Source organism: Portunus trituberculatus, chromosome 2 (assembly GCF_017591435.1).
Source record: "Portunus trituberculatus isolate SZX2019 chromosome 2, ASM1759143v1, whole genome shotgun sequence".
NCBI classification, from domain to species: Eukaryota; Metazoa; Arthropoda; class Malacostraca; order Decapoda; family Portunidae; genus Portunus; species Portunus trituberculatus.
In genome coordinates, this window is record NC_059256.1 from 4,536,609 (window position 1) to 4,558,218 (window position 21,610).

The 21,610-nt window shown below is 43.9% G+C and overlaps 2 protein-coding genes across 2 annotated transcripts in view; both read left to right on the forward strand.

Moving 5' to 3' along the window:
* LOC123503145 (zinc finger protein OZF-like) overlaps positions 1-4,677 on the forward strand; it is a 29,370-nt gene extending 24,693 nt beyond the window's left edge. The window contains exon 3 of the transcript XR_006674351.1: positions 4,630-4,677. The gene's annotated coding sequence lies outside the window, so the exon portion shown is untranslated. The remainder of the gene's footprint in view (positions 1-4,629) is intronic.
* The window catches only part of LOC123503129 (DDB1- and CUL4-associated factor 1-like), a 22,069-nt gene continuing 2,255 nt past the window's right edge, over positions 1,797-21,610 (forward strand). The window contains 26 exon segments of the mRNA XM_045252635.1: positions 1,797-1,929; positions 3,221-3,404; positions 3,993-4,223; positions 5,663-5,858; positions 6,456-6,686; positions 7,025-7,401; positions 7,887-8,066; positions 9,000-9,233; positions 9,951-10,181; positions 10,390-10,556; positions 11,001-11,124; positions 11,534-11,665; positions 11,902-12,045; positions 13,122-13,275; positions 13,495-13,643; positions 14,197-14,463; positions 14,749-14,912; positions 15,498-15,653; positions 15,655-15,726; positions 16,004-16,211; positions 16,837-16,905; positions 17,378-17,514; positions 18,330-18,411; positions 19,670-19,816; positions 20,354-20,642; positions 20,873-21,045. Of these exon segments, the coding sequence (XP_045108570.1) occupies positions 3,252-3,404; positions 3,993-4,223; positions 5,663-5,858; positions 6,456-6,686; positions 7,025-7,401; positions 7,887-8,066; positions 9,000-9,233; positions 9,951-10,181; positions 10,390-10,556; positions 11,001-11,124; positions 11,534-11,665; positions 11,902-12,045; positions 13,122-13,275; positions 13,495-13,643; positions 14,197-14,463; positions 14,749-14,912; positions 15,498-15,653; positions 15,655-15,726; positions 16,004-16,211; positions 16,837-16,905; positions 17,378-17,514; positions 18,330-18,411; positions 19,670-19,816; positions 20,354-20,642; positions 20,873-21,045 (4,467 nt within the window). The 5' untranslated portion in view covers positions 1,797-1,929; positions 3,221-3,251.

The window sequence follows — 21,610 nt, forward strand, 5'->3', positions numbered from 1 at the left end:
TTGCTTTATGTAGATAGAAATGATAAATGCTAGATAATTAAATTGGCAATTTCCAACACACACACACACACACACACACACACACACACACACACACACATGTGTGTATATATATATATATATATATATATATATATATATATATATATATATATATATATATATATATATATATATATATATATATATATGTGTGTGTGTGTGTGTGTGTGTGTATATATATATATATATATATATATATATATATATATATATATATATATATATATATATATATATATATATATATATATATATATATATATATATATATATATGTGTGTGTGTGTGTGTGTGTGTGTGTGTGTGTGTGTGTGTGTGTGTGTGTACCGTTACAGTACCGGTAGTATCGGTAACGGGTCTTTTGTACCGGTATGTACCGGTACTGAAATTAGCGGTACTTGCCCACCACTAGCCACCGCGTGATGTACATCACACAAAATTACTTCTTGAAAAATCTAGTCTACAGGGAAATAAAGAAATAATATATAATTTTTTGAGAAATAAGAGAACATAGAGTCAAAAATTTTAATGATAATTAATTACAACACACACCAAGACAAAACCCAGTGCAAAAAAACACTATATAGTCTTCCAAATCTAAACGCGGCTTTTATTTTGGCGTGTCTCCTTGGGGAATAGCAGGCCTTCCACTGCTACCAGCCTACCACGTATCACCCAAAATTTGAATGGCCAAGGTTGTGACCTGACCCATCTCTCATTTATCGCTCTCTCCCTTCCTCCCTCACCTCCGCTCTCTCTCTCTCTCTCTCTCTCTCTCTCTCTCTCTCTCTCCGTGACAATCCTTCCTTATGGCTATATTCAAGTTTCATCCTTAAATTCGCACTGTGTGTGTGTGTGTGTGTGTGTGTGTGTGTGTGTGTGTGTGTGTGTGTGTGTGGATAGGGTATCTACCACCGTGAAACGTGACCTTTTCCCTCCCCAGTGTCTGGAAGGCAGGCCGCGCCTTGGACAGTACTGTAATGAGTTTGCCGCGTGAATAGTCAAAAATATTATATCTTATACATGAATAGCCTGTGTTTTTTAGATGTTCATCGGTATTGTATATGGAACACAGTTGTTGCACTATTTGTCTTATTAAAAGGACTATGGTGAACGTTGAATGAAGATTATAACGTTTTCACACCAACATTGTCACTCAGGCTGGGCTGGCGGAATTTGTTATTGTGATGTGCATATCGTCAGCGTGGAATGCTATTTTTCTTTTAATTAATTTTTCTCTTGTATGACAGCTGGTATACGTACTCTTCACTCACCGACTCTCTCTCTCTCTCTCTCTCTCTTGCATGACAGCTGGTATACGTACTCTTCACTCACCGATTCTCTCTCTCTCTCTCTCTCATGACAGTTGATAGATGTAATTAACTTCTCTCCCATGACAGTTGACAGATGTACCACTCACACCCTCTCTTTCGTTGCATTCATTATTGCAAAGTTAGCAATCAGTCAGTCTCTTATCGTAGTAGCAGTAGTGGCGGTGGTGGTAGTGGCAGTAGTGAGTGGTGAGCTGCCCCACGTGGTCCCGCGGCATCGTCTGCTGGCCCAAACAAACACTTAATCTTGAAAAATAAATCCCGACCCTTATTTCATCCTTCCACACACGCCCAGGCTACCAAAACCACCCACAAAATAACACAACAAATCACACATATATTTTCAGGACAAAGTATTCAATATTTGGCAGGGAATATAAGAATTTGAGGGTAGGGATGCAAATGATAGGGAAGGGATGCAAACAAAACAACAATGGCCGTGAGGGAAGGCATGTGAGGGAGACCGCTGCTGCTGTTGTCTGAATTATCCCCTCTGGCACTCTCCCTGGACGGTGCAGCGGCGCGAGGCGAGGCACAGGGCACAGCTAACCCATAGGTGAGGCATAAATGAGGTCAAGGACAGGAGCTAAGGCAGATAACCACTCGTGTTTCACCATTTACTGGAGTGGTTTGGTGCAGAGTGTGTAGGTGAGGTGTATATTTCACGCTGGGTCAGGCTAGGTGAGGTCAGGTCAGGTGTAGGGGGGGAGCTGAGCCACGGATAAGCCATGGGGGAGACAGGAGGGAGGTGGTGGGTGTCTCCTGGAGTGTGTGTGGCTGGGTGTTGTATGTTGTATGTTGCGTCATGTTGTGTTGTGTGTGAGGCCAGCCTGCCTGACACACGTGAGGGACATTACATGTACTTCTTCTTTTTTTTCTACTTTTTCTTCTTATTCTTGTGATCTTTGACACTTTGTACCCCTTCATAGGTCCTGTTCCTCAGTGCACCAGTCTTTGTCCTTCAGTAGCCTGCAGAAGGCGAGGACGAGGAGCACCAGGCAGGGAACACGTCAATTTCCACTGTTTTCTCCACGCCTGTTGTATCTTGACCTTCAGATCGCTTTGGCACTGTCTTAATATAGTTATCCTCCCAGCTGGCCTCATTTCCTTCTCTTGATTGCTTCATATATTGTTTATTTTTCCCCTGTCAGTCATTGGTCGGTTTATTTCAATTAGTCTTTATGTGTGTCTAACTGCTCCAAGAGTTTTTTTCGTATATTTAGTAATGCTTTTATTGGCACTGTCTTAATATAGTTATCCCTCCAGCTGGCTTCATTTCCTGGCCTCCCCTTCTCTTGATTGCTTCTTATATTGTTTATTATCCCCCTGTCAGTCATTGGTCGGTTTGTTTCAATTAATCTTTATGTATGTCTGTCCTAGATTTTATTGTATATTTAGTAAGGCCTTTTGTGGCAGTGTCTTAATATAGTTATCCCTCCAGCTGGCCTTGTTTCCCACCTTCCCCTTCGCAGTTTTTTCACTCAGCTGACATGATATATGAATGAAAATATGGGAACCTAACCTAACCTAACATAACCCCAACTTAAACTAACATGACCTAGTTGAGGCGACACACAATGCTGATACGTCTTCCTTGGAACCCTGCGTGCTTTGGGGTCTGAGGGGTCTCCAAGCGCACGGGTTCGAATCCTGTCCACGGTCAGTTTAGGTCAAATTGTAAGTGTCAACAACAGCCCTTGCTCAAACACCCTCTGCGTCTTTACCTTATTTAATGAATTCCGTCCTCTCTCTCTCTCTCTCTCTCTCTCTCTCCCATCCCTTCCTTTCTCTCTTATCCATTTCATTTCTTCACCTTTACGAAATTAATAGCATGCTTCTCTTCACAGACACACGTACAGACACTCAAAGGACTCCAGGATGCCGAGCTCAAACCGGGACGTCCTTCAGGAGCTGCAGGAGATTCTGAGGCAGTGGGAGGAGGACCAGGCCATTGCTTCCAAGGACCCCACACCACAGTTGTCCAAACTGTGCGAGCTTTTCGAGAGGGAGACCATTAACTTTCTGAAGAAGGTCAGTGGTGGTGGTGGTGGTGGTGATGGTAGTAGTAGGAAGAGGAGTAGTAATAGTGAGGAGGAAGAGGATGTGTGTGTGTGTGTGGTTGTTTAGCATATTCCAAAAATCACTTTTTTTTTTTTTTTTTTTTTTTTTTTACCAAGCTAACCTAACCTAATTTGACTAACACAGCAAAAAAACTCCACCCAAATTAACAAAGCACAACAAGCAAAACACAAACTTTAATCTCTCTGACCTAACCTAACCTAACTTAACCTAACCCAACCCAACCTGACCAACTTGACTAACACAGTAAAAAACTCCACAAAAATTGACAAATCGCAATCAATACAAACTTTCTTGACCTAACTTAACCTAACCTATCTTAATTTTAACCCCCTTCAGTACTGGGACACATTTTTACCTTGAGATTTGTGTACCATTAGACCATTTTGTTGACATTAGAAAGGGTCTATTGGAGGTCAGAAAATTAATGGCCACAGTAAACTGTAAACTTTAATCCTGTAATCTTTAACACACACACACACACACACACACACACACATACACAGTCCCCAATTTAATCTAACCTAACCTAACCTACAGGACCCAGACCCCTTCGATGACCGCCATCCGATGACCCTGGAGCCAGAATGTGCGTTGGGCCTCATTCTACGCGCTCTCTTCCGCAAGGACACATTTGTCACTAAATTGGTTAACCACTATTTGAGAGAGAACTACTTCACCAGCCAGGGACTCATGCAGGACTCCACTGAACTCAATATTGCCGCCTGCCGATTGTTGCTGGATATCTTGTATGGCTTGGATATCCCTCAGGTGTGTGTGTGTGTGTGTATTTACCTAGTTGTATGTTACAGGGTTCGATTGGGGCTCCTAGTGACCTGTCTCCATATCTACATTTGTCTAACTTCTTAAATTTGTGGACACTTTCTGGTGTTACAATGTCTTCACTTAACCCATTCCAGATGTCTACTGTCCTATGTGGGAAAACTGAACTTCTTGTTATTCCTATGACACTGACTTTTCATGATTTTCCTGGAATGTCCTCTTGTTTGTCTGTCTCCCTGCTCCGTCAGTGTTACCAGGTCTTGTCTGTCTAGCTTCTCCATGCGGTTTACTAACTTGTACATTATTATTAGGTCTCCTCTTTCCTGTCTATCCTTCAAAGTTGGTAGCTCCATCTCCTTCAGTCTTTCTTCATAGGGAAGATCCTTTATTTCAGGTGTGTGTGTGTGTGTGTGTGTGTGTGTGTGTGTGTGTGTGTGTGTGTTTTCACTGTTTGATCTGCTGCAGTCTCTGCCGAGACAGCCAGATGTTACCCTACGGAACGAGCTCAGAGCTTATTATTTCCGATCTTCGGATAGGCCTGAGACCAGGCAGACACCACACACCGGGACAACAAGTTTTCCAGGGCCTGGGCTTTATGCTGGTGTGGCCCCGTCTCCATATCTACACTTATCCAATTTTCTTTCAAGCTCTGCACACTCGTTGCTGACACCACTTCCTCACTCAAACTGTTCCAAGTCTCAACACATCTTTGTGGGAAACTATATTTTTTTAACATCTCTCAGACATCTTCCCTTCCTCAGTTTTATACTGTGCGATCTTGTGCTTCTAATGTCATATTCTTCTCTCAGGATCAGTTTCTCATTATCCATTTGATCCATTCCATTGATTAATTTATAAACTTGTATCAGATCACCTCTCTCCCTTCTCTGTTCCAGTGTTGGTAGATCCATAGCATTTAGTCTCTCCTCATATGTCACCCCTTCAAATTCAGGAACCATTCTTGTAGCCATTTTTTGTAGGTGTGTGTGTGTGTGTGTGTTCAAGGTTACAGAATGGCAGTTTACAGTGAAGTTGAGAATTGTAGGAAGTGTGTATCAAGTATTTTCCAACTCTCTCTCTCTCTCTCTCTCTCTCTCTCTCTCTCTCTCTCTCTCTCTCTCTCTCTCTCTCTCTCTCTCTCTCTCAGATGCAGACAGGCAGATGTGTTTTGTAGCTGTTAATTGACCACATTTTTACATTCAAACTAACTAAATACGTACAAAATCCAAGAAGTATATGACCACCTTCACCAATCTTTCTGTTTTGTCTAACCTAGCCTAACCTAACCTGTGGAAGACTAGACAAGAATACAGATGGGGGCAATGGATGGTGGAGACAGGCAGTAGCGTGTTTTATAGTACTAATTTATTGACTAACTAAATTTAACTCAACCTGTGTTTTTATTGTGACACGTCCTTGTTTTCTAGGTGTTTGAGGGGTCCGAGACAACAGTGATGCGTCTATTTTCCTGGGCTGAGAGTGGGCCAGAGCCTCTAAGGACATATGCCACAGGACTGCTGGCTGCTGCGATGGATGTGCCAGAGATCGCAGCCTCCTTTAGAGATTACAACACTCACTTGGTGCCTCTCATGCTGCGGCGACTGTGGGACCTCAAAGATGAAGGTGTTACCCCATGTGCTCTCTATAATTCTCAATCTTTCACTACTACTCTGTCCACCTCCCTGATGCAAGAGTTAACCAGTACTCTCAGTTTTTCACCACTATTCTGTCCACCTCCCTTTTATTTATTTATTTATTTATTTATTTATTTTTTTTTTTTTTTTTTTTTTTTTTTACGGTAAGGCCTATAGCGCCTGTAGGCACACTTGAAGAGTGTATTGGAAGTGCTGTTCAGCTTCCGCCCATTAGTGGCGCAGGCAATTTTATTTATAGTAGTACCCATATTAGGGCCCATATCACCGCCCAAGCTCATCTTGAGTGTAACCACCTAGAACCTGGATATCATGGTGATATGTAGGTAACTTTAAACCACTCGACAAATGGCAAAGTTATATAAGGCTGTACCTGGTGGGATTCGAACCTACGCGTGGACGTCTGCCCGATCCCACGCTCACCACCTTATCCACTATGCCACCGCCTCCCTGATGCAAGAGTTAACCAGTATTCTCAGTCTTCACCACTATTCTGTCCACCTCCCTGATGCAAGAGTTAACCAGTACTTTCCCTGCCACTTATCAAACCACACCAAACTTTTTTCAGGTGGAGGAAGTGAAACGGTGCAAGGAGTGGATGGAGGAGGAGGGGGAGGTGGTGGTGGAGGAGGTGGAGAAGGAGGAGGTGGAGGAGGACAAGGGGATGCGACCAGTGTACCAGAACGACCATTTGCCCACTTAAATAAGGAATCCCTCTGCTCCCAAACGCGTTCCTCACACCCCACCACTAACGGGGAGGAGGCGACTCTCAGCCCTCCCTCTCCAAAGAAGGTCAAAGGTGAGTTTCATTAGGGTAAGGTTAATGGGTGGGAGAAATTTGAGAAGTTATTGTTTACGGCTAAAACATCACGTGGAGTTATTCAGAAACTTATTGAGGTTTTCAGTCATAGTAGTAGTAATAGTAGTAGCAGTAGTAGTAATAATAGCAGTGTTATTAGTATTATAGTAGTAGTAGTATTAAGTAAATTGAATATTCTCTCTCTCTCTCTCTCTCTCTCTCTCTCTCTCTCTCTCTCTCTCTCTCTCTCTCTCTCTCTCTCTCTCTCTCTCTCTCACACACACACACACACACACACACAGACACAAACCAATCTAACCAAATTTTGTCTACCACAGGCACCACCACCACCACCACTACCACCACCACCTCAAGCCCCACCACCACCACTATCAACAACAACAACAACAATACAGTATCATCAACCACCACCACCACTACCACCACCACCACCACCACCTTGTCAACGCCCATCAAGAACACAAACTCCAGTGGAACTTTTAATATCTTTGGATCGCCAAAGTCTTCGTCTAAAGGAACAGTAGGAGTTGGAGGAGAAGTGTCCGAGCTTCTTCTGAATTCTGACTGCTCCAACTCCTCGTGGGCAGAGATGGGGAGTTACATAGTCGGGACGTATCAAATGTATCCAGTAACACGCGACACACAGCAGATGTTCATTTTGAAGTACCTGCGGCCGATTGGGGAGTATCAAGAGGTATGGTGTGTGTGTGTGTGTGTGTGTGTGTTTTACTTAGTTGTAGTTTTCCATGGCCTGGGCTTTACGCTGGTGTGGCCCCGTCTCCATGTCTACATTTATCCAATTTTTCTTTAAAGCTCTGCACACTCGTTGCTGACACCACTTCCTCACTCAAACTGTTCCAAGTCTCAACACATCTTTGCAGGAAACTATATTTTTTAACATCTCTCAGACATCTTCCCTTCCTCAATTTTTTACTATGCGATCTTGTGCTTCGAATGTCATATTCTTCTCTCAGGATCAGTTTCTCATTATCCACTTGATCCATTCCGTTAATCAATTTATAAACTTGTATCAGATCCCCTCTCTCCCTTCTGTGTGTGTGTGTGTATGTGTGTGGGTTGTAATGTAAGGAAAGGAGGGAGAAAATGTATTTAAAGGTAAGAGTTCCTGTTTCTTTGTCTAACCCAGCTAATCCAGCTCTACCTCCCCTCCACACACAGTCCTTGGGTCACGTCTACGAGTACCATGCCCTGGAGCTCATCATTCACTACATGCAAGTCAGGAGGATAGGGAACGCTCGGCTGTCCTTCGAGGGGCTCCGCTTCCTTGGGTCCTTGTTGTTCCATAAGAAGTTTTGCCTGGAGTTTGTCAATATGGGAGGCATTCAGGAGTTGCTGAAGGTAAGGTGGTGGTGGTGGTAGTAGTGGTGGTTGAAGGTAGGATCATGGGGGTGGTTGTGGTTGTATTTGTGGTGGTGGTGGTGGTTTTAGGAGTAGTAGTGGTGGTTGCAGTAGTAGTAGTAGTAGTAGTGGTGGTATTGGTGGTTGTGGTGGTTGTAGTAGTAGTAGTAGTAGTAGTAATAGTAGGTAGTAGTAGTAGTAGTAGTGATGGTGGTGGTGGTTGTAGCAGTAGTAGAAGTGGTGGTTGTAGTAGTAGTGGTAGTAGTGATGGTGGTGGTGGTGGATTTAGGAGTAGTAGTAGTAGTAGCAGCAGCAGCAGCAAGGCTGTGTTTTAGGTGTGTTTCAGTATAGTGAGGGGTGTATTTGGGGTATTTTTGGATGTTTTAAGTGTGTTTCAAATTGTTTGGGTGTTCAGGTATATTTGAGAAAGATTCAGATGTGTGTGTTTTTTTATTTATTTATTATTATTATTTATTTATTTATTTATTTTCATTTATTTATTTTTACTTTTTTTTTTTTTTTTTTTATTTGCCTATAGCGTCTGTAGATGACGAAGAGTATCGGAGGCACAGTTCAGCTTCCACCCATTAGTGTCACAGGCAACTTTCTTTATAGTGGTGGGCATATTAGGGCCCATATCACCACCCAAGCACATCTTTAGCGTACCATCTAGAACCTTGGTATCCTGGTGACATGTAGCTAACTTTAAACCACTCCACCAATGGCAAAGTATCAAGGCAGTACGTGGTGGGATTCGAACCTATGCATAGACGTCTGCTCAATCCCACACTCACCACCGTATCATCTGTTTAGTTGTGTTGTGTTAGGTTTGGCTGTGTTTTGGCTACCCTTGTATATGTTTTAAGTGTTTCCTTGACGGCTGGGCAAAATGAGCAAGAAATAATGTCTTTCTCATTTCTCTCTCTCTCTCAGGTGCCACGGCCGTCCCTGCCAGCGGATGGCGTGGCGCTGTGTCTGTGGTATCTGGCATACTGTGAAGAGGCTGTGGAGCGCATTTGCTTACTGCCAGAACGCACAGTGAGGGAGGTGACTTGTTATGCCCTGTGGTTGCTGGAGTGCGCCCACCACTCCTCTCGCACTCACGCTGTTATGTTCTTTGGCATGGTGTTCAGGTTTCGCACACTGCTAGACCATTTCGACAAGCAAGTAAGTCAGTGAAGTCTATTGCAAAAGTTAACTAGTTCTCTCAGTCATTACTCTGTCCACCTCCCTGATGTAAGAGTTAACCAGCATTCTCAGTCTCTCGCCACTATTCTGTCTGCCTCCCTGATGCAAGAGTTAACCAGTATTCTCAGTCTCTCACCACTATTCTGTTGAGTTAACCAGTATTCTCAGTCTCTCGCTACTATTCTGTCCACCTCCCTGATGCAAGAGTTAACCAGTATTCTCAGTCTTTCACCACTAATCTGTCCATCTCCCTGATGCAAGAGTTAACCAGCATTCTCAGTCTTTCACCACTATTCTGTCCACCTCCCTGATGCAAGAGTTAACCAGTATTCTCAGTCTTTCACCATTATTCTGTGTATCTCCCTGATGCAAGAGTTAACCAGTATTCTCAATCTTTCACCACTATTCTGTCCACCTCCCTGATGCAAGAGTTAACCAGTATTCTCAGTCTTTCACCACTATTCTGTCCACCTCCCTGATGCAAGAGTTAACCAGTATTCTCAGTCTTTCACCACTATTCTGTCCACCTCCCTGATGCAAGAGTTACCCATTATTCTCAATCTCATTCTTATAAATCTTGGTGGTTCACTTACACACCAAACCACATCTTCAATACACCTTACCTTGCTCCTCCCAGAACACCCTCCAACTCCCTGCACCTTTACTGACATATTCTTTGTGGTTTGACTTTTCCAGGATGGTCTTCGCAAACTCCTGAACCTTCTCTCCACACTGCCATTGCTGCAGGAGACATGGGAACCGGAGCAATTGGAGAACTGGGCTTCCTCTGACACTATGGCTTGGCAGACAGTGAAGCAAGTGTGTCTCAGTCTCAAGCAATATTTTGAGGCTCATTTGGCCCTAAAAGTACAGCATCTCCAGCGCATTTCCTCAATTCACCCTCAGCCCTCCACTCCGCCATACAAGGTGAGGAGACGCATTCGTGGGTTTTGTTAGTGAGTGGATGAAAGAGAAAGGTGAAGTAATGGAAGTAAAGAGAGGAATAAGAGAGGAACTGGAAAAAACAAACTGCAATTTTTATTTTCTCTCATTGCTATTCTCTCCACCTCCCTGATGCAAGAGTTAACCAGTATTCACCCATTTTCATCCACTCCACTCCTTCACTCCTCCACAGGCCTTCAATGTAACGGAGGAGGTTGTGGAGGCAAGTGTGGAGTACCTCTTGGCATATCTGCCGGCGCGGTCACACTGGCGGCCAGTTGACAACTTCCTGGCACTGAAAGGTCTACCGATGCTGCTGCAGTTAGTGGCCATGGTTGTAAGCGACTCTCTCACCCCAAAGTAAGTATTGTTAGGTTAGGTTAAGCTGGATTGGGTTGGGTTAGGTTAGGTTAGGTTTGGTTGGGTTAGGCTAGGTTAGATTGAGGTAAGGTTAGGTTAGGTTATCAAGTCAATGATGAGAAACTGATCCTGAGAGAAGAATATGACATTCGAAGCACAAGATCGCATAGTCAAAAACTGAGTAAGGGAAGATGTCTCAGAGATGTTAAAAAATAGAGTTTCCGCAAAGATGTGTTGAGACTTGGAACAGTTTGAGTGAGGAAGTGGTGTCAGCAATGAGTGTGCAGAGCTTGAAAGAAAATTAAGATAAGTGTAGATATGGAGACGGGACCACACCAGCGTAAAACCCAGGCCCTGTAAAACTACAACTAGGTAAATACACACACACACACACACACACTATCTCAATCTCACATTCCCTCTGTCCACACATCCACACCTCAGGGCAGAGACTGGAGTGTTGGCGCTGGATATCCTGTATGTGTGCAGTGTGTTGCCAGCAGTCCAGGTGGCGCTGTGTGAGAAGACATCCATCCCCCTTGCTGATGAGCCGGTACTGGATGCTGAGGTGAGCTGCTACTGGTGGTGGTGGTGGTAGTGGTGATGGTAGTACGAGGAGGGTTATATATGAGAAGGAAGTTGTGGTGGTGGTGGTGATGGTGGGTTGTGAGTTACAGGTAATCTTTTAAATTCCTTCATTGAAAACATCAATAACTTCCACTACACCCTGTCAAACTATACCCTTAAAAACACCAATAACTTCCACTACACCTTGTCAAACTATAGAACCTTGAAAACACCAATAACTTCCACTACACCCTGTCAAACTATACCCTTGAAAAACACCAATAACTTCCACTACACCCTGTCAAACTATACCCTTGAAAAACACCAATAACTTCCACTACAGCCCATGACAGGAGCAAGGAGAGGGCACCAAAATGCAAACACTAAACCAGCACCTCACTTTTCAACAGGAGGCACCAGGCTATGCTATCCTAGTGGCCTGTATACTAGAGAACGTGCAATCTGCCACATCCACCTCCCCGGCGATACAGAAGGCAGCTCTTCGCACCCTTATCAACTGTCTCTGTGCTCCAATACCAAGGGTGAGTTAGGTGCTGGGGTGCTGGGAAATGTGTATGTGTGTGTGTGTGTGTGTCATTTATTTTTTAGTTTTGCTTGATTTGGTTATTTATTGTTTTATTTTTTTTTTATTTATCAGTTTTATTTATTTATTTTCTTATCAATCCTAACTTTTACTCCCCTCAAAAAAGAAAAAATAATAATAATAATCAATTTTGATTTATTTTTTCTTATCAGTCCTTATGTTTACTCTCCTCAGGGGGGGAGTGGCGTTCTGCACATGACCTCCACAGGCTTACACGAGGCACCAGCATTGGGCAGCCCCTCGAAGCGCCCTCGCAACACAGGGGAGGAGGAGATCAAGAGGGCCTGGGACTGCGTGAGGACCAGCAACGGCATAATGGTGTGTTGAGTGTTGACTACTGTTTGTGCTGTGTGCTGTGTAGCTTTGCTGTGGTGTCAGGGGTGAAAGGGGTACAGGGCAGGGAACAGTCTCATTGTGAAGGGGTAGAGGTGGTGGTGGTGGTGGTGGGGCTGTGTGCTGTGTGGCCTTGCTGTGGTGTCCAGATTGAGGGTGGTACAGGGCAGGGAACAGTGTCATTGTGGAGGTGGTGGTGGTGGTGGGGCTGTGTGCTGTGTGGTCTTGCTGTGGTGTTAGGATTGAGGAGGTACAGGGCAGGGAACAGTCTGATTGTGAAAGGGTAGAGGTGGTGGTGGTGGTGGGGCTGTGTGCTGTGTGGCCTTGCTGTGGTGTCAGATTGAGGGAGGTACAGGGCAGGGAACAGTCTCATTGTGAAGGGGTAGAGATGGGCTAGTGTGTGCTGTGGGTGTGTGTGGCTAGTTTTGGTGTACCTTAGCCCCTAGGATGTTGTAAGATACCCTAGGAGACTGACAAGGATGAGTGTGTGTGTGTGTATTTACCTAGTTGTAGTTTTCCAGGGCCTGGGCTTTACGCTGGTGTGGCCCTGTCTCCATATCTGCACTTATCCAGTTTTCTTTAAAGCTCTGCACACTCGTTGGTGACACCACTTCCTCACTCAAACTGTTCCACGTCTCAACACATCTTTGCGGGAAACTCTATTTTTTAACATCTCTCAGAGAACTTCCCTTTCTCGGTTTTTTACTATGCGATCTTGTGCTTCTAATGTCATATTCTTCTCTCAGGATCAGTTTCTCATTATCCACTTGGTCCATTCCGTTGATCAATTTATAAACTTGTATCAGATCCCCTCTCTCCCTTCTCTGTTCCAGGGTTGGTAGATCCATAGCCTTTAGTCTCTCCTCATATATGCATGTGTGTGTGTGTGTGTGTGTGTGTCTTTCATTTCCTCATAACCCTTACTGCACATACCAAGACCTATTCATTATGTGACACTGTTTCTTTTACCTCCATTGGTGATAAAATCTTGTTATACTATTAATCACAAAATCACCTTTGAAAATGCACCCTGGTCTCTCACACTGCCTCCTGCACCTCAGTACCTCCTCAACATGCTACACAAGAGGACCCCAATCACCGACGCTGACTGCCTGAGGGGTCTGGCGTGCAGGGTCTTGGTGGGGCTGTCTCGAAGCTTTGCCGCCCGTCAGATCATGAGCAAATTGCCAATCTTCACCTCAGGAAAGCTTCAGTGTGAGTGATGTGACATTTATCTATATTTTCTCTCTCTCTCTCTCTCTCTCTCTCTCTCTCTCTCTCTCTCTCTCTCTCTCTCTCTCTCTCTCTAAAACATGTAAACACACCCAAACAACTCCCAAACACACTCTTACACATCCAAACATACCTTAAACACACACAAACACACAAACACACACTCAACAATCTAAAACACACTCCCTTTCTCCCTCACAGTACTAATGAAGGAGCCAATTTTACAAGACAAGAGAGCAGAGCATGTCAAATTTCAACGTCACGCCCTAGACCTCATCAAAGCTGTGTCTGGGGGCTGGGAACACACTGTCGGGGCTGCTGCTGATGTCTCCATGCAAAGTATTCATAGAGTAAGTGTGTGGTATTGTTCTTATCATTTTGTAAGTGAGAAGGGAAAGAGAGTGAAGGAATTTAGGAAAGAGGAGAGAGGAAGACTAGAGGGAAATGGGAGAGGATAGGACAGAGTGAAGGAATTGAAGATGAGAGAGAAATAGACTAATGAAATGGGAAAGAGAGAGGATAGGACAGAGTGAAGGAATGTAGGAAGGAGAGGAGAGAGAAATCAAGACTAAAGAAGGAAAATGGGAAAGAGAGAGGGTAGAAAGACAGAATGAAGGAATGTAGGAAGGAGAGGAGAGATGAATCAAAACTAGAGAAAAATGAATAAACCTCACTCTCACAGCAAGATAGTCACAATAAACCTCACTCTCACAGCAAGATAGTCACAATAAACCTCACTCTCACAGCAAGATAGTCACAATAAACCTCACTCTCTAAGATTTGAAAAAATAAATAAATAAATAACTAAGGTTCCAATATTCCCCTTGTGTTTTGACCCCCAAATAAATAAATAAATAAATAACTAAGGTTCCAATAATATTCCCCTTGTGTTTTGACCTCCAGGCAGACGTGGTAGCCCAGACCAAGATACACTACAACAAAAAACAATTGCTGCAGTTGATCCAGAGTCACTTAGCAGCAGAGGGCTATGAGAGTGTTGCTACAGCCCTCCAGCAGGCAGCACATCTTCCCCCTCTCCCTTCACACACCTCCATGGGCCCTCCCTCTCGTTGTCTCTCTGCCACGCCAGCCTCATCCTCAAATCGCCCCACCTCATCCACCCCTACTGCTGCTGCTGGTGTCGGGTGCAGTGTGTCGTCGCCTAGAGGGGAGTGTGTGTGTTTGTGTGTGTGTGTGTGTGTGTGTGTGTGTGTGTGTGTAATTGTTTTTATTTCTTTTTTATTTATTTGTGTTTGTTTGTGTCATGTGTGTGTGTGTGTCATTTTCTCTTCTCTCTCTCTCTCTCTCTCTCTCTCTCTCTCTCTCTCTCTCTCTCTCTCTCTCTCTCTCTCTCTCTCTCTCTCTCTCTCTCTCTCTCTCTCTCTCTCTCTCTCTAATAATAATAATGTCAGTATATATGTGTGACCTGTGTTGACCTCTTGTGACCTCTCCCAGTTCCAGAGGTCAGGTGGCAATGTGTCCAGGCACCTCTTTAACTCCTGTGGGGGTAAGGGAGGGGGCGTCACCACCCCCACCACCACCACCACACCCACCATCACCGCCACCACCACCACCACCACTGCTACTACCCCAACTTCCATCCATATCAAAATTAATAGGTAAGATATTGCTGATGCTACTACTACTGTTACTACTACTAACTTCAAAGCTATCTCTCTCTCTCTCTCTCTCTCTCTCTCTCTCTCTCTCTCTCTCTCTCTCTCTCTCTCTCTCTCTCTCTCTCTCTCTCTCTCTCTCTCTCTCTCTCTCTCTCTCTCTCTCTCTCTCTCTCTGGTTATTTATCTTCTGATCTCCATAGACCCTTCCTAATGTCAATAAAATTATCTAATTGTACACAAAACTTGCATTTCCATATTTATTCTGGTTACTGGTGATTTTATACAGCTTCAGAAATTCATTTGGGATTAAAATACTAGTGAAGACTTTGGCCATTAATCTTCTGCCCTTCATAGACCCTTCCTAATGTCAATAAAATAGTCTAATAGTACACAAAACTCATGGTAAAATGCATTCCAGTACTGAAGGGATTAAAATAATGAAGACTGTGGCCATTAATCTTCTACCCTCCATAGACCCTTCCTAATGTCAATAAAATGGTCTAATGGTACACAAAACTCAAGGTAGAAATGAGTCCCAGCACTAAAGAGATTGAATATTACAAACACACTATCTTTCTCCCACAGGGCAAGACGTGACAGTGCCCCCGCCACCACCACCACCACCACCGCTGCCACCACCGCACTCAGTCAGTTTGGCAAGAGTGAGTGTGGTGGTGCGGCGTGGGGGGGTGGGGGACCGGGCGTGGTGCTGGAGCCAAGTATAAGCCTGGATACAATAGTGAGAGTATCTGACCAACCAACACGCTCACTGCATCAACCCTGTCGTCACCTGCCCTACCTTTGATCTCTTCCAGTGAGTGTGTCATGGGTTGTGTCTCTCTCTCTCTCTCTCTCTCTCTCTCTCTCTCTCTCTCTCTCTCTCTCTCTCTCTCTCTCTCTCTCTCTCTCTCTCTCTCTCTCTCTCTCTCTCTCTCTCAGTGAAGGAAGTGTGAAGGATTTCTCTTACAAAGGTCTTAAAGTATATTTATTTCCTTTTGTATATTAACCTAACTTAATCTTACCTTACCTTACCTAACCTAACCCAACCAAACCTTACCTAACCTTACCTAACCTAACGTGTCTACCCCCAGGCCACACCGATGCCCAGAACCGAAATCTCTGCGTGCACCGTTCACCAATTTCACCATTCACAACTGCCGCCGCCCCTACACCCGAGTCCTGGGCGGCGGGGGGGAGGGGTCGTCAGTGGTCCGCAAGTTTGTTTACAGCAGATATAGACACACACAGACGTACAGAAACCCGGATTTAGACGATGTTTTTCTGTGTTGTTCGTATACGGTAAGTGGAGTGGTGGTTAGGTTAGGTTAGGGAGGGAGGGAGAGATAGGGGGAAAGGGAGGGAGAGATAGGGAGAACGGAGGAAGGAGAGAGGGATAAAGGCAGGGAGGGATAGGGAGAAAGGGAGAGAGAGAGAGAGAGAGAGAGAGACAGGGAGAGGGAGGGAGAGAGAGATAATGTGTGTGTGTGTGTGTGTTTGTGAGGTTGTTTGGTTAGGTTAGGCTGTGTTAGGAAGGAGAGAGAGAGAGAGTGTGTGTGTGTGTGTGAGTAAAAAAGAAAAAAAAGATAATTTGACATTTGAGTGAGGTTAATTTGATTATCTTTTCTTTCTTTCTTTCTTCTTTTTCTTTTTTTCTTTCTTCCTTTTTTTCTTTTTTCTTTCTTCTTCTTTTTCTTCTTTTTCTCCTCCTCCTCCTCCTCCTCCTCCTCCTCCTCCTCCTCCTCCTCCTCCTCCTCCTCCTCCTCCTCCTCCTCCTCCTCCTCCTCCTCCTCCATTATCTTGTTTCTTTGACTCTCTCTCTCTCTCTCTCTCTCTCTCTCTCTCTCTCTCTCTCTCTCTCTCTCTCTCTCTCTCTCTCTCTCTCTCTCTCTCTCTCTCTCTCTCTCTCTCTCTCTCGGCCTTACAGACAGATGACCAGATGGTTCTCGTCGGAACAAACAAAGGAATGGTGCGTCTCTACAGGAAAGGTGGCAGTGTGAGTATAACCTTGTCTTGCCCTCACACACACACATACACACACATATAATTTTTTAAGTTATTTGTTCATTTATTTATTTGATTTTTTGTGGGTGTGTTGAGAAAAAAAATGGTTTGGTATTATTATTATTATTATTATTTATCATCATCATCTTAACTCAGTCCTTAGAAATGTCAGCCCTCATATTCGACCTAACCTAATATAACCTTAACCTAACCTAACCTAACCCAACCCAACCCAACCCAACCTAACCTAACCTAAACTAACCTTAACCTAACCTAACCCAACCTAACCTAAACTAACTAACCTTTACTTAACCTAACCTAACCCAACCCAACCCAACCTAACTCACACAATATCTAACCCAACCCAACCCAACCTAGCCTAACTCACACTATACCTAACCTAACCCAACCCAACCCAACCCAACCCAACCCAACCTAACCTAACCTAACTGAACGGGTCACAGGAGGAGGGTTCGTATCGCGTGCACGAGGCAGCCGTCACACACCTGGCCACGCACTCCTCCGGGTCGCTGGTCCTCACGTCGTCCACCATCAGCCACGAGGCGTCGCTGTGGGGCCTTGACACAATGTTTGATGAGAAGTGAGTGCTGTGTGTCTGTTTGCTGTGAGTGCTGTGTGTGTTTGCTGTTTTCTCTTCTATTTATCTATTTTTATTTATTTATTTATTTTTTTTTTTTTTCTGCTGAGTGCTGTGTGTCTGTTTGCTGTTTTTCTTCTATTTATTTATTTATTTTTATTTTATTTTATTTATTTATTTTTTTTTTATTTATTTTATTTATTTATTTATTTATTTTATTTTATTTTTTTTTTTTTTTTTTTGTCTCGCTTCTGCCTGTTTTTCATTTTTCATCCTCTCTTTTCCTATTCCTTCTCTTACTTTGATTATCCATTCTTTTTCCTTTTTTTATTCTCTCTCTCTCTCTCTCTCTCTCTCTCTCTCTCTCTCTCTCTCTCTCTCTCTCTCTCTCTCTCTCTCTCTCTCTCTCTCTCTCTCTCTCTTGATTTGTTTATGCCTTGACACAATAATAAAACTATAAGTAGGAGAGAGACCAATTTTATTCATTCCTTTATCTGTAATACTTGCTTTAGATCAATGCCCTTGTCTGTTTAAAGTTGTAGTAGTAGTAGTAGTAGTAGTAATGGTCTATCTATGTATATATATTCTACCTTAACCCCTTCAGTGCCATGACATGTTTCCATATTCATTCTGGTGACTATTTGGTGATTCTGTGCTGCTTCAGAAACTTATGTGGGGCATTAAAATAGTGAAGACTCTAGCCATTAATCTTCTGACCTCCATTGACCTTTCCTAATGTGAATACAATTGTCAAATCTCAAGGTAAAAAATACAAACTAAATTTAACGTGTGTGTGTGTGTGTGTGTGTGTATTCCAGGTTGATTCTGCAGGACTGTACACATGCTGACTTCAGCAACGCACACGACAAGATCATCGGAAACAGCACTCAAACAGCCAGGGTGAGTGTGTGTGTGTGTGTGTGTGTATATTACAGGGTTAGAGTGGGGCTTATCTAACTTTTCCTTAAATTTGTGCACACTTTCTGCTGCTACAATCTCTTCACTCAAGCCGTTCCAGATGTCCACCGTCCTTTTTGACAAACTAAACTCTTTACTGTCCCTCAAACACTGACTTTTCATGATTTAGGAGTGTCCTCTTGTTTGTCTATCTCCATCCTCCATCAGTGTTAGCAGGTGTTGTCTGTCTAGCTTCTCCATACAATTCCAGATGTCCACCATCCTGTATGGCAAACTAAACTTTTTAATGTCCCTCAAACACTGACTTATCTTGATCTTGGAGTGTCCTCTTGTTTGTCTATCTCCGTCCTCCGTCAGTGACACCAGGTTTTGTCTGTCTATTTTTTTCATACAGTTCCAGATGTCCACCATCCTGTGTGGAAAACTAAACTCCTTAAATGTCCCTCAAACACTGACTTTTTTCATGATCTTGAAGTGTCCACTTGTTTGTCTATCTCCATCTTCCATCAGTGTTAGCAGGTGTTGTCTGTCTATCTTCTCCATACAGTTCCAGATGTCCATCGTCCTGTATGACAAACTAAACTCTCTACTGTCCCTCAAACACTGACTTTGAATGATCTTCGAGTGTCCTCTTGTTTGTCTATCTCCATCCTCCGTCAGTGTTACCAGGTCTTGTCTGTCCATCTTTTCCATACGGTTTACTAACTTATACATTGTTATTAGGTCTCCTCTTTCCTGTCTATCCTTCAAGGTTGGTCCATTTCCTTCAGTGTTTCTTCATAGGGAATGTCCTTTATTTCTGGCAACATCTTTGTAGCAGTCATTTGGATTCTCTCTAGTTTCTTGATGTTTTTCTGCCTGTATGGTGACCACACCACACCATACCACACCACACCACACCACACCACACCACACCACACCACTGCTGCATATTCTAGTCTAGGTGTTATCAAAGTGGGTATTATCTTTTTCATCATACTCTTGTCCATGTAATGAGAGAGAGAGAGAGAATGTTTTAGGGTAGATTTGGTTAGGTTAAGTTAGGTTAGGTGTGTGTGAGAGAGAGAGAGAGAGAGAGAGAAAAAAAAAAAAAAATTGTATGTGTGTGTAAATTAATCGTGAAATAAATCAAGAAAAAAAATACATACTAACTCTCTCTCTCTCTCTCTCTCTCTCTCTCTCTCTCTCTCTCTCTCTCTCTCTCTCTCTCTCTCTCTCTCTCTCCCTCTCTCCCAAACAGCTATACGACTTGAACACGAAGCAAATCATTAGTGAGTTTACCCCCAAGCTGTCCAACCACTACCGAATCAACAAGGCTGTTCTGGACCCCACCGACAGCCTGCTTCTCACCGACGGGGCGCTCTTTGATGTCCGGAGTGGCGAGCAGGTAAGGCAAGAGAGAGAGAGAGAGAGAGAGAAGTGGTAAGTGGTAATGGAAGGAAGAAATTGGACTAGGTAAGGGAAGGATGGTGTTTAGGTGAGAGAGAGAGAGAGAGAGGGGGTAATGGAAGGACACAATGGGAGCAGGTTAGGGCAAGCTTAAAGATGCCATTGGTGAACCTATCAACTTGTCTCTCTGCTCTTCATATCTAACACTAGGTGAGTTTCTGCATTTCTTTTCACCTCCTCCTCTCTCTCCATTCTAGTCTATTTCTGTATTTTTATTTAATTTTTCTCTTCATTCACCTAGTTTCTCTCTTTTCACCTTCTCCATCTTCTCCATTGCTGTCTGTTGGTGTGTTAATTTTTTCACTTCATTCATCTGGTTTCTCTTATTTTCCACCTCTTCCATCTTCTCCATTGTTGTTTTATTTCTGCATTTTCGTTTATTTCACTTCATTCACCTAGTTTCTCTCTTTTCACCTTCACTTTCTCCGTTGCTGTCTATTGGTGTCTTAATCTTTCCACGGCATTCACCCCACAGCTGCACAAATTTGACAAGATCAGCCCCCTTCTGAGTGGCGTCTTCCATCGTAATGGCCTGGAAATCATCAGCTCCTCGGAAATCTGGGACCTCCGCACTTTTCACCTCCTGCGTACTGTACCGGCGCTTAATGAGTGTGATGTCCTGTTCAACCGTGCCGGCGATGTGCTGTTTGGTGTGCCCCTCCTGGACCTCCTTGCCTATATGTATGAGGATAATGTGTCCTCTGCGCGGCCGTGGGAGACGACTTCCTTCAGGACTCTAGACGCCACGGACTATTCCAGTATAGGTGTGTGTGTGTGTCTCTCTCTCTCTCTCTCTCTCTCTCTCTCTCTCTCTCTCTCTCTCTCTCTCTCTCTCTCTCTCTCTCTCTCTCTCTCCTCTCCTCTCCTCTCCTTCCTTCCTTCCTTCCTTCCTTCCTTCCTTCCTTCCTTCCTTCCTTCCTTCCTTCCTTCCTTCCTTCCTATCCTAACCTAACCCAACCTAACCTAACCTAACTTTCTCCTCCTCCCCTAACAGCAACAGTAAATGTGAAGCTGATCTTGGCGTCCATGTCGGTGAACCACAGCGACACACAGCTGGCGGTGGTGGAGTGCGACAGTGACACAGAGATCCAGGGCGGTGACATTATCGACTCACAAGTGAGGGTGTATGAAGTGGGTATGGCGAGGCAGCACGATGATGACGATGATGTGAGTAGTAGTAGTAGTTGTAATTGTAGTTGTAGTTGTAGCTTTTATTTATTTATTTATTTATTTATTATGAAGGGAAGAGAGTCAGCTAAGGGCAAAAAAATAAAAAATTAAATAAAAAAGGCCCACTAGAGTGCTGGCTCTCTACAATGGGAAAAACGTCAGTCAAAATCAGGGAGCAAATGTCTTGATACCTCCCTCTTAAAAGAAATCAAGTCGTAGGAAGGTGAAAACACAGAAGCAGGTGGGGAGTTCCAGGATTTACCAGTGAAAGGTATGAATGATTGAGAGTACTGGTTAACTCTTGCATTGGGGAGGTGGAGAGAGTAGTGGTGAATGATTGAGAGTACTCTTGCATTGGGGAGGTGGAGAGAGTAGTGGTGAATGATTGAGAGTACTGGTTCACTCTTGTATTAGAGATGTGGACAGAGTAGTGGTGAGTGATTGAGAGTACTGGTTGACTCTTGTATTGGAGAGTTGGACAGAGTAGTGGTGAATGATTGAGAGTACTGGTTAACTCTTGTATTAGAGATGTGGACAGAGTAGTGGTGAATGATTGAGAGTA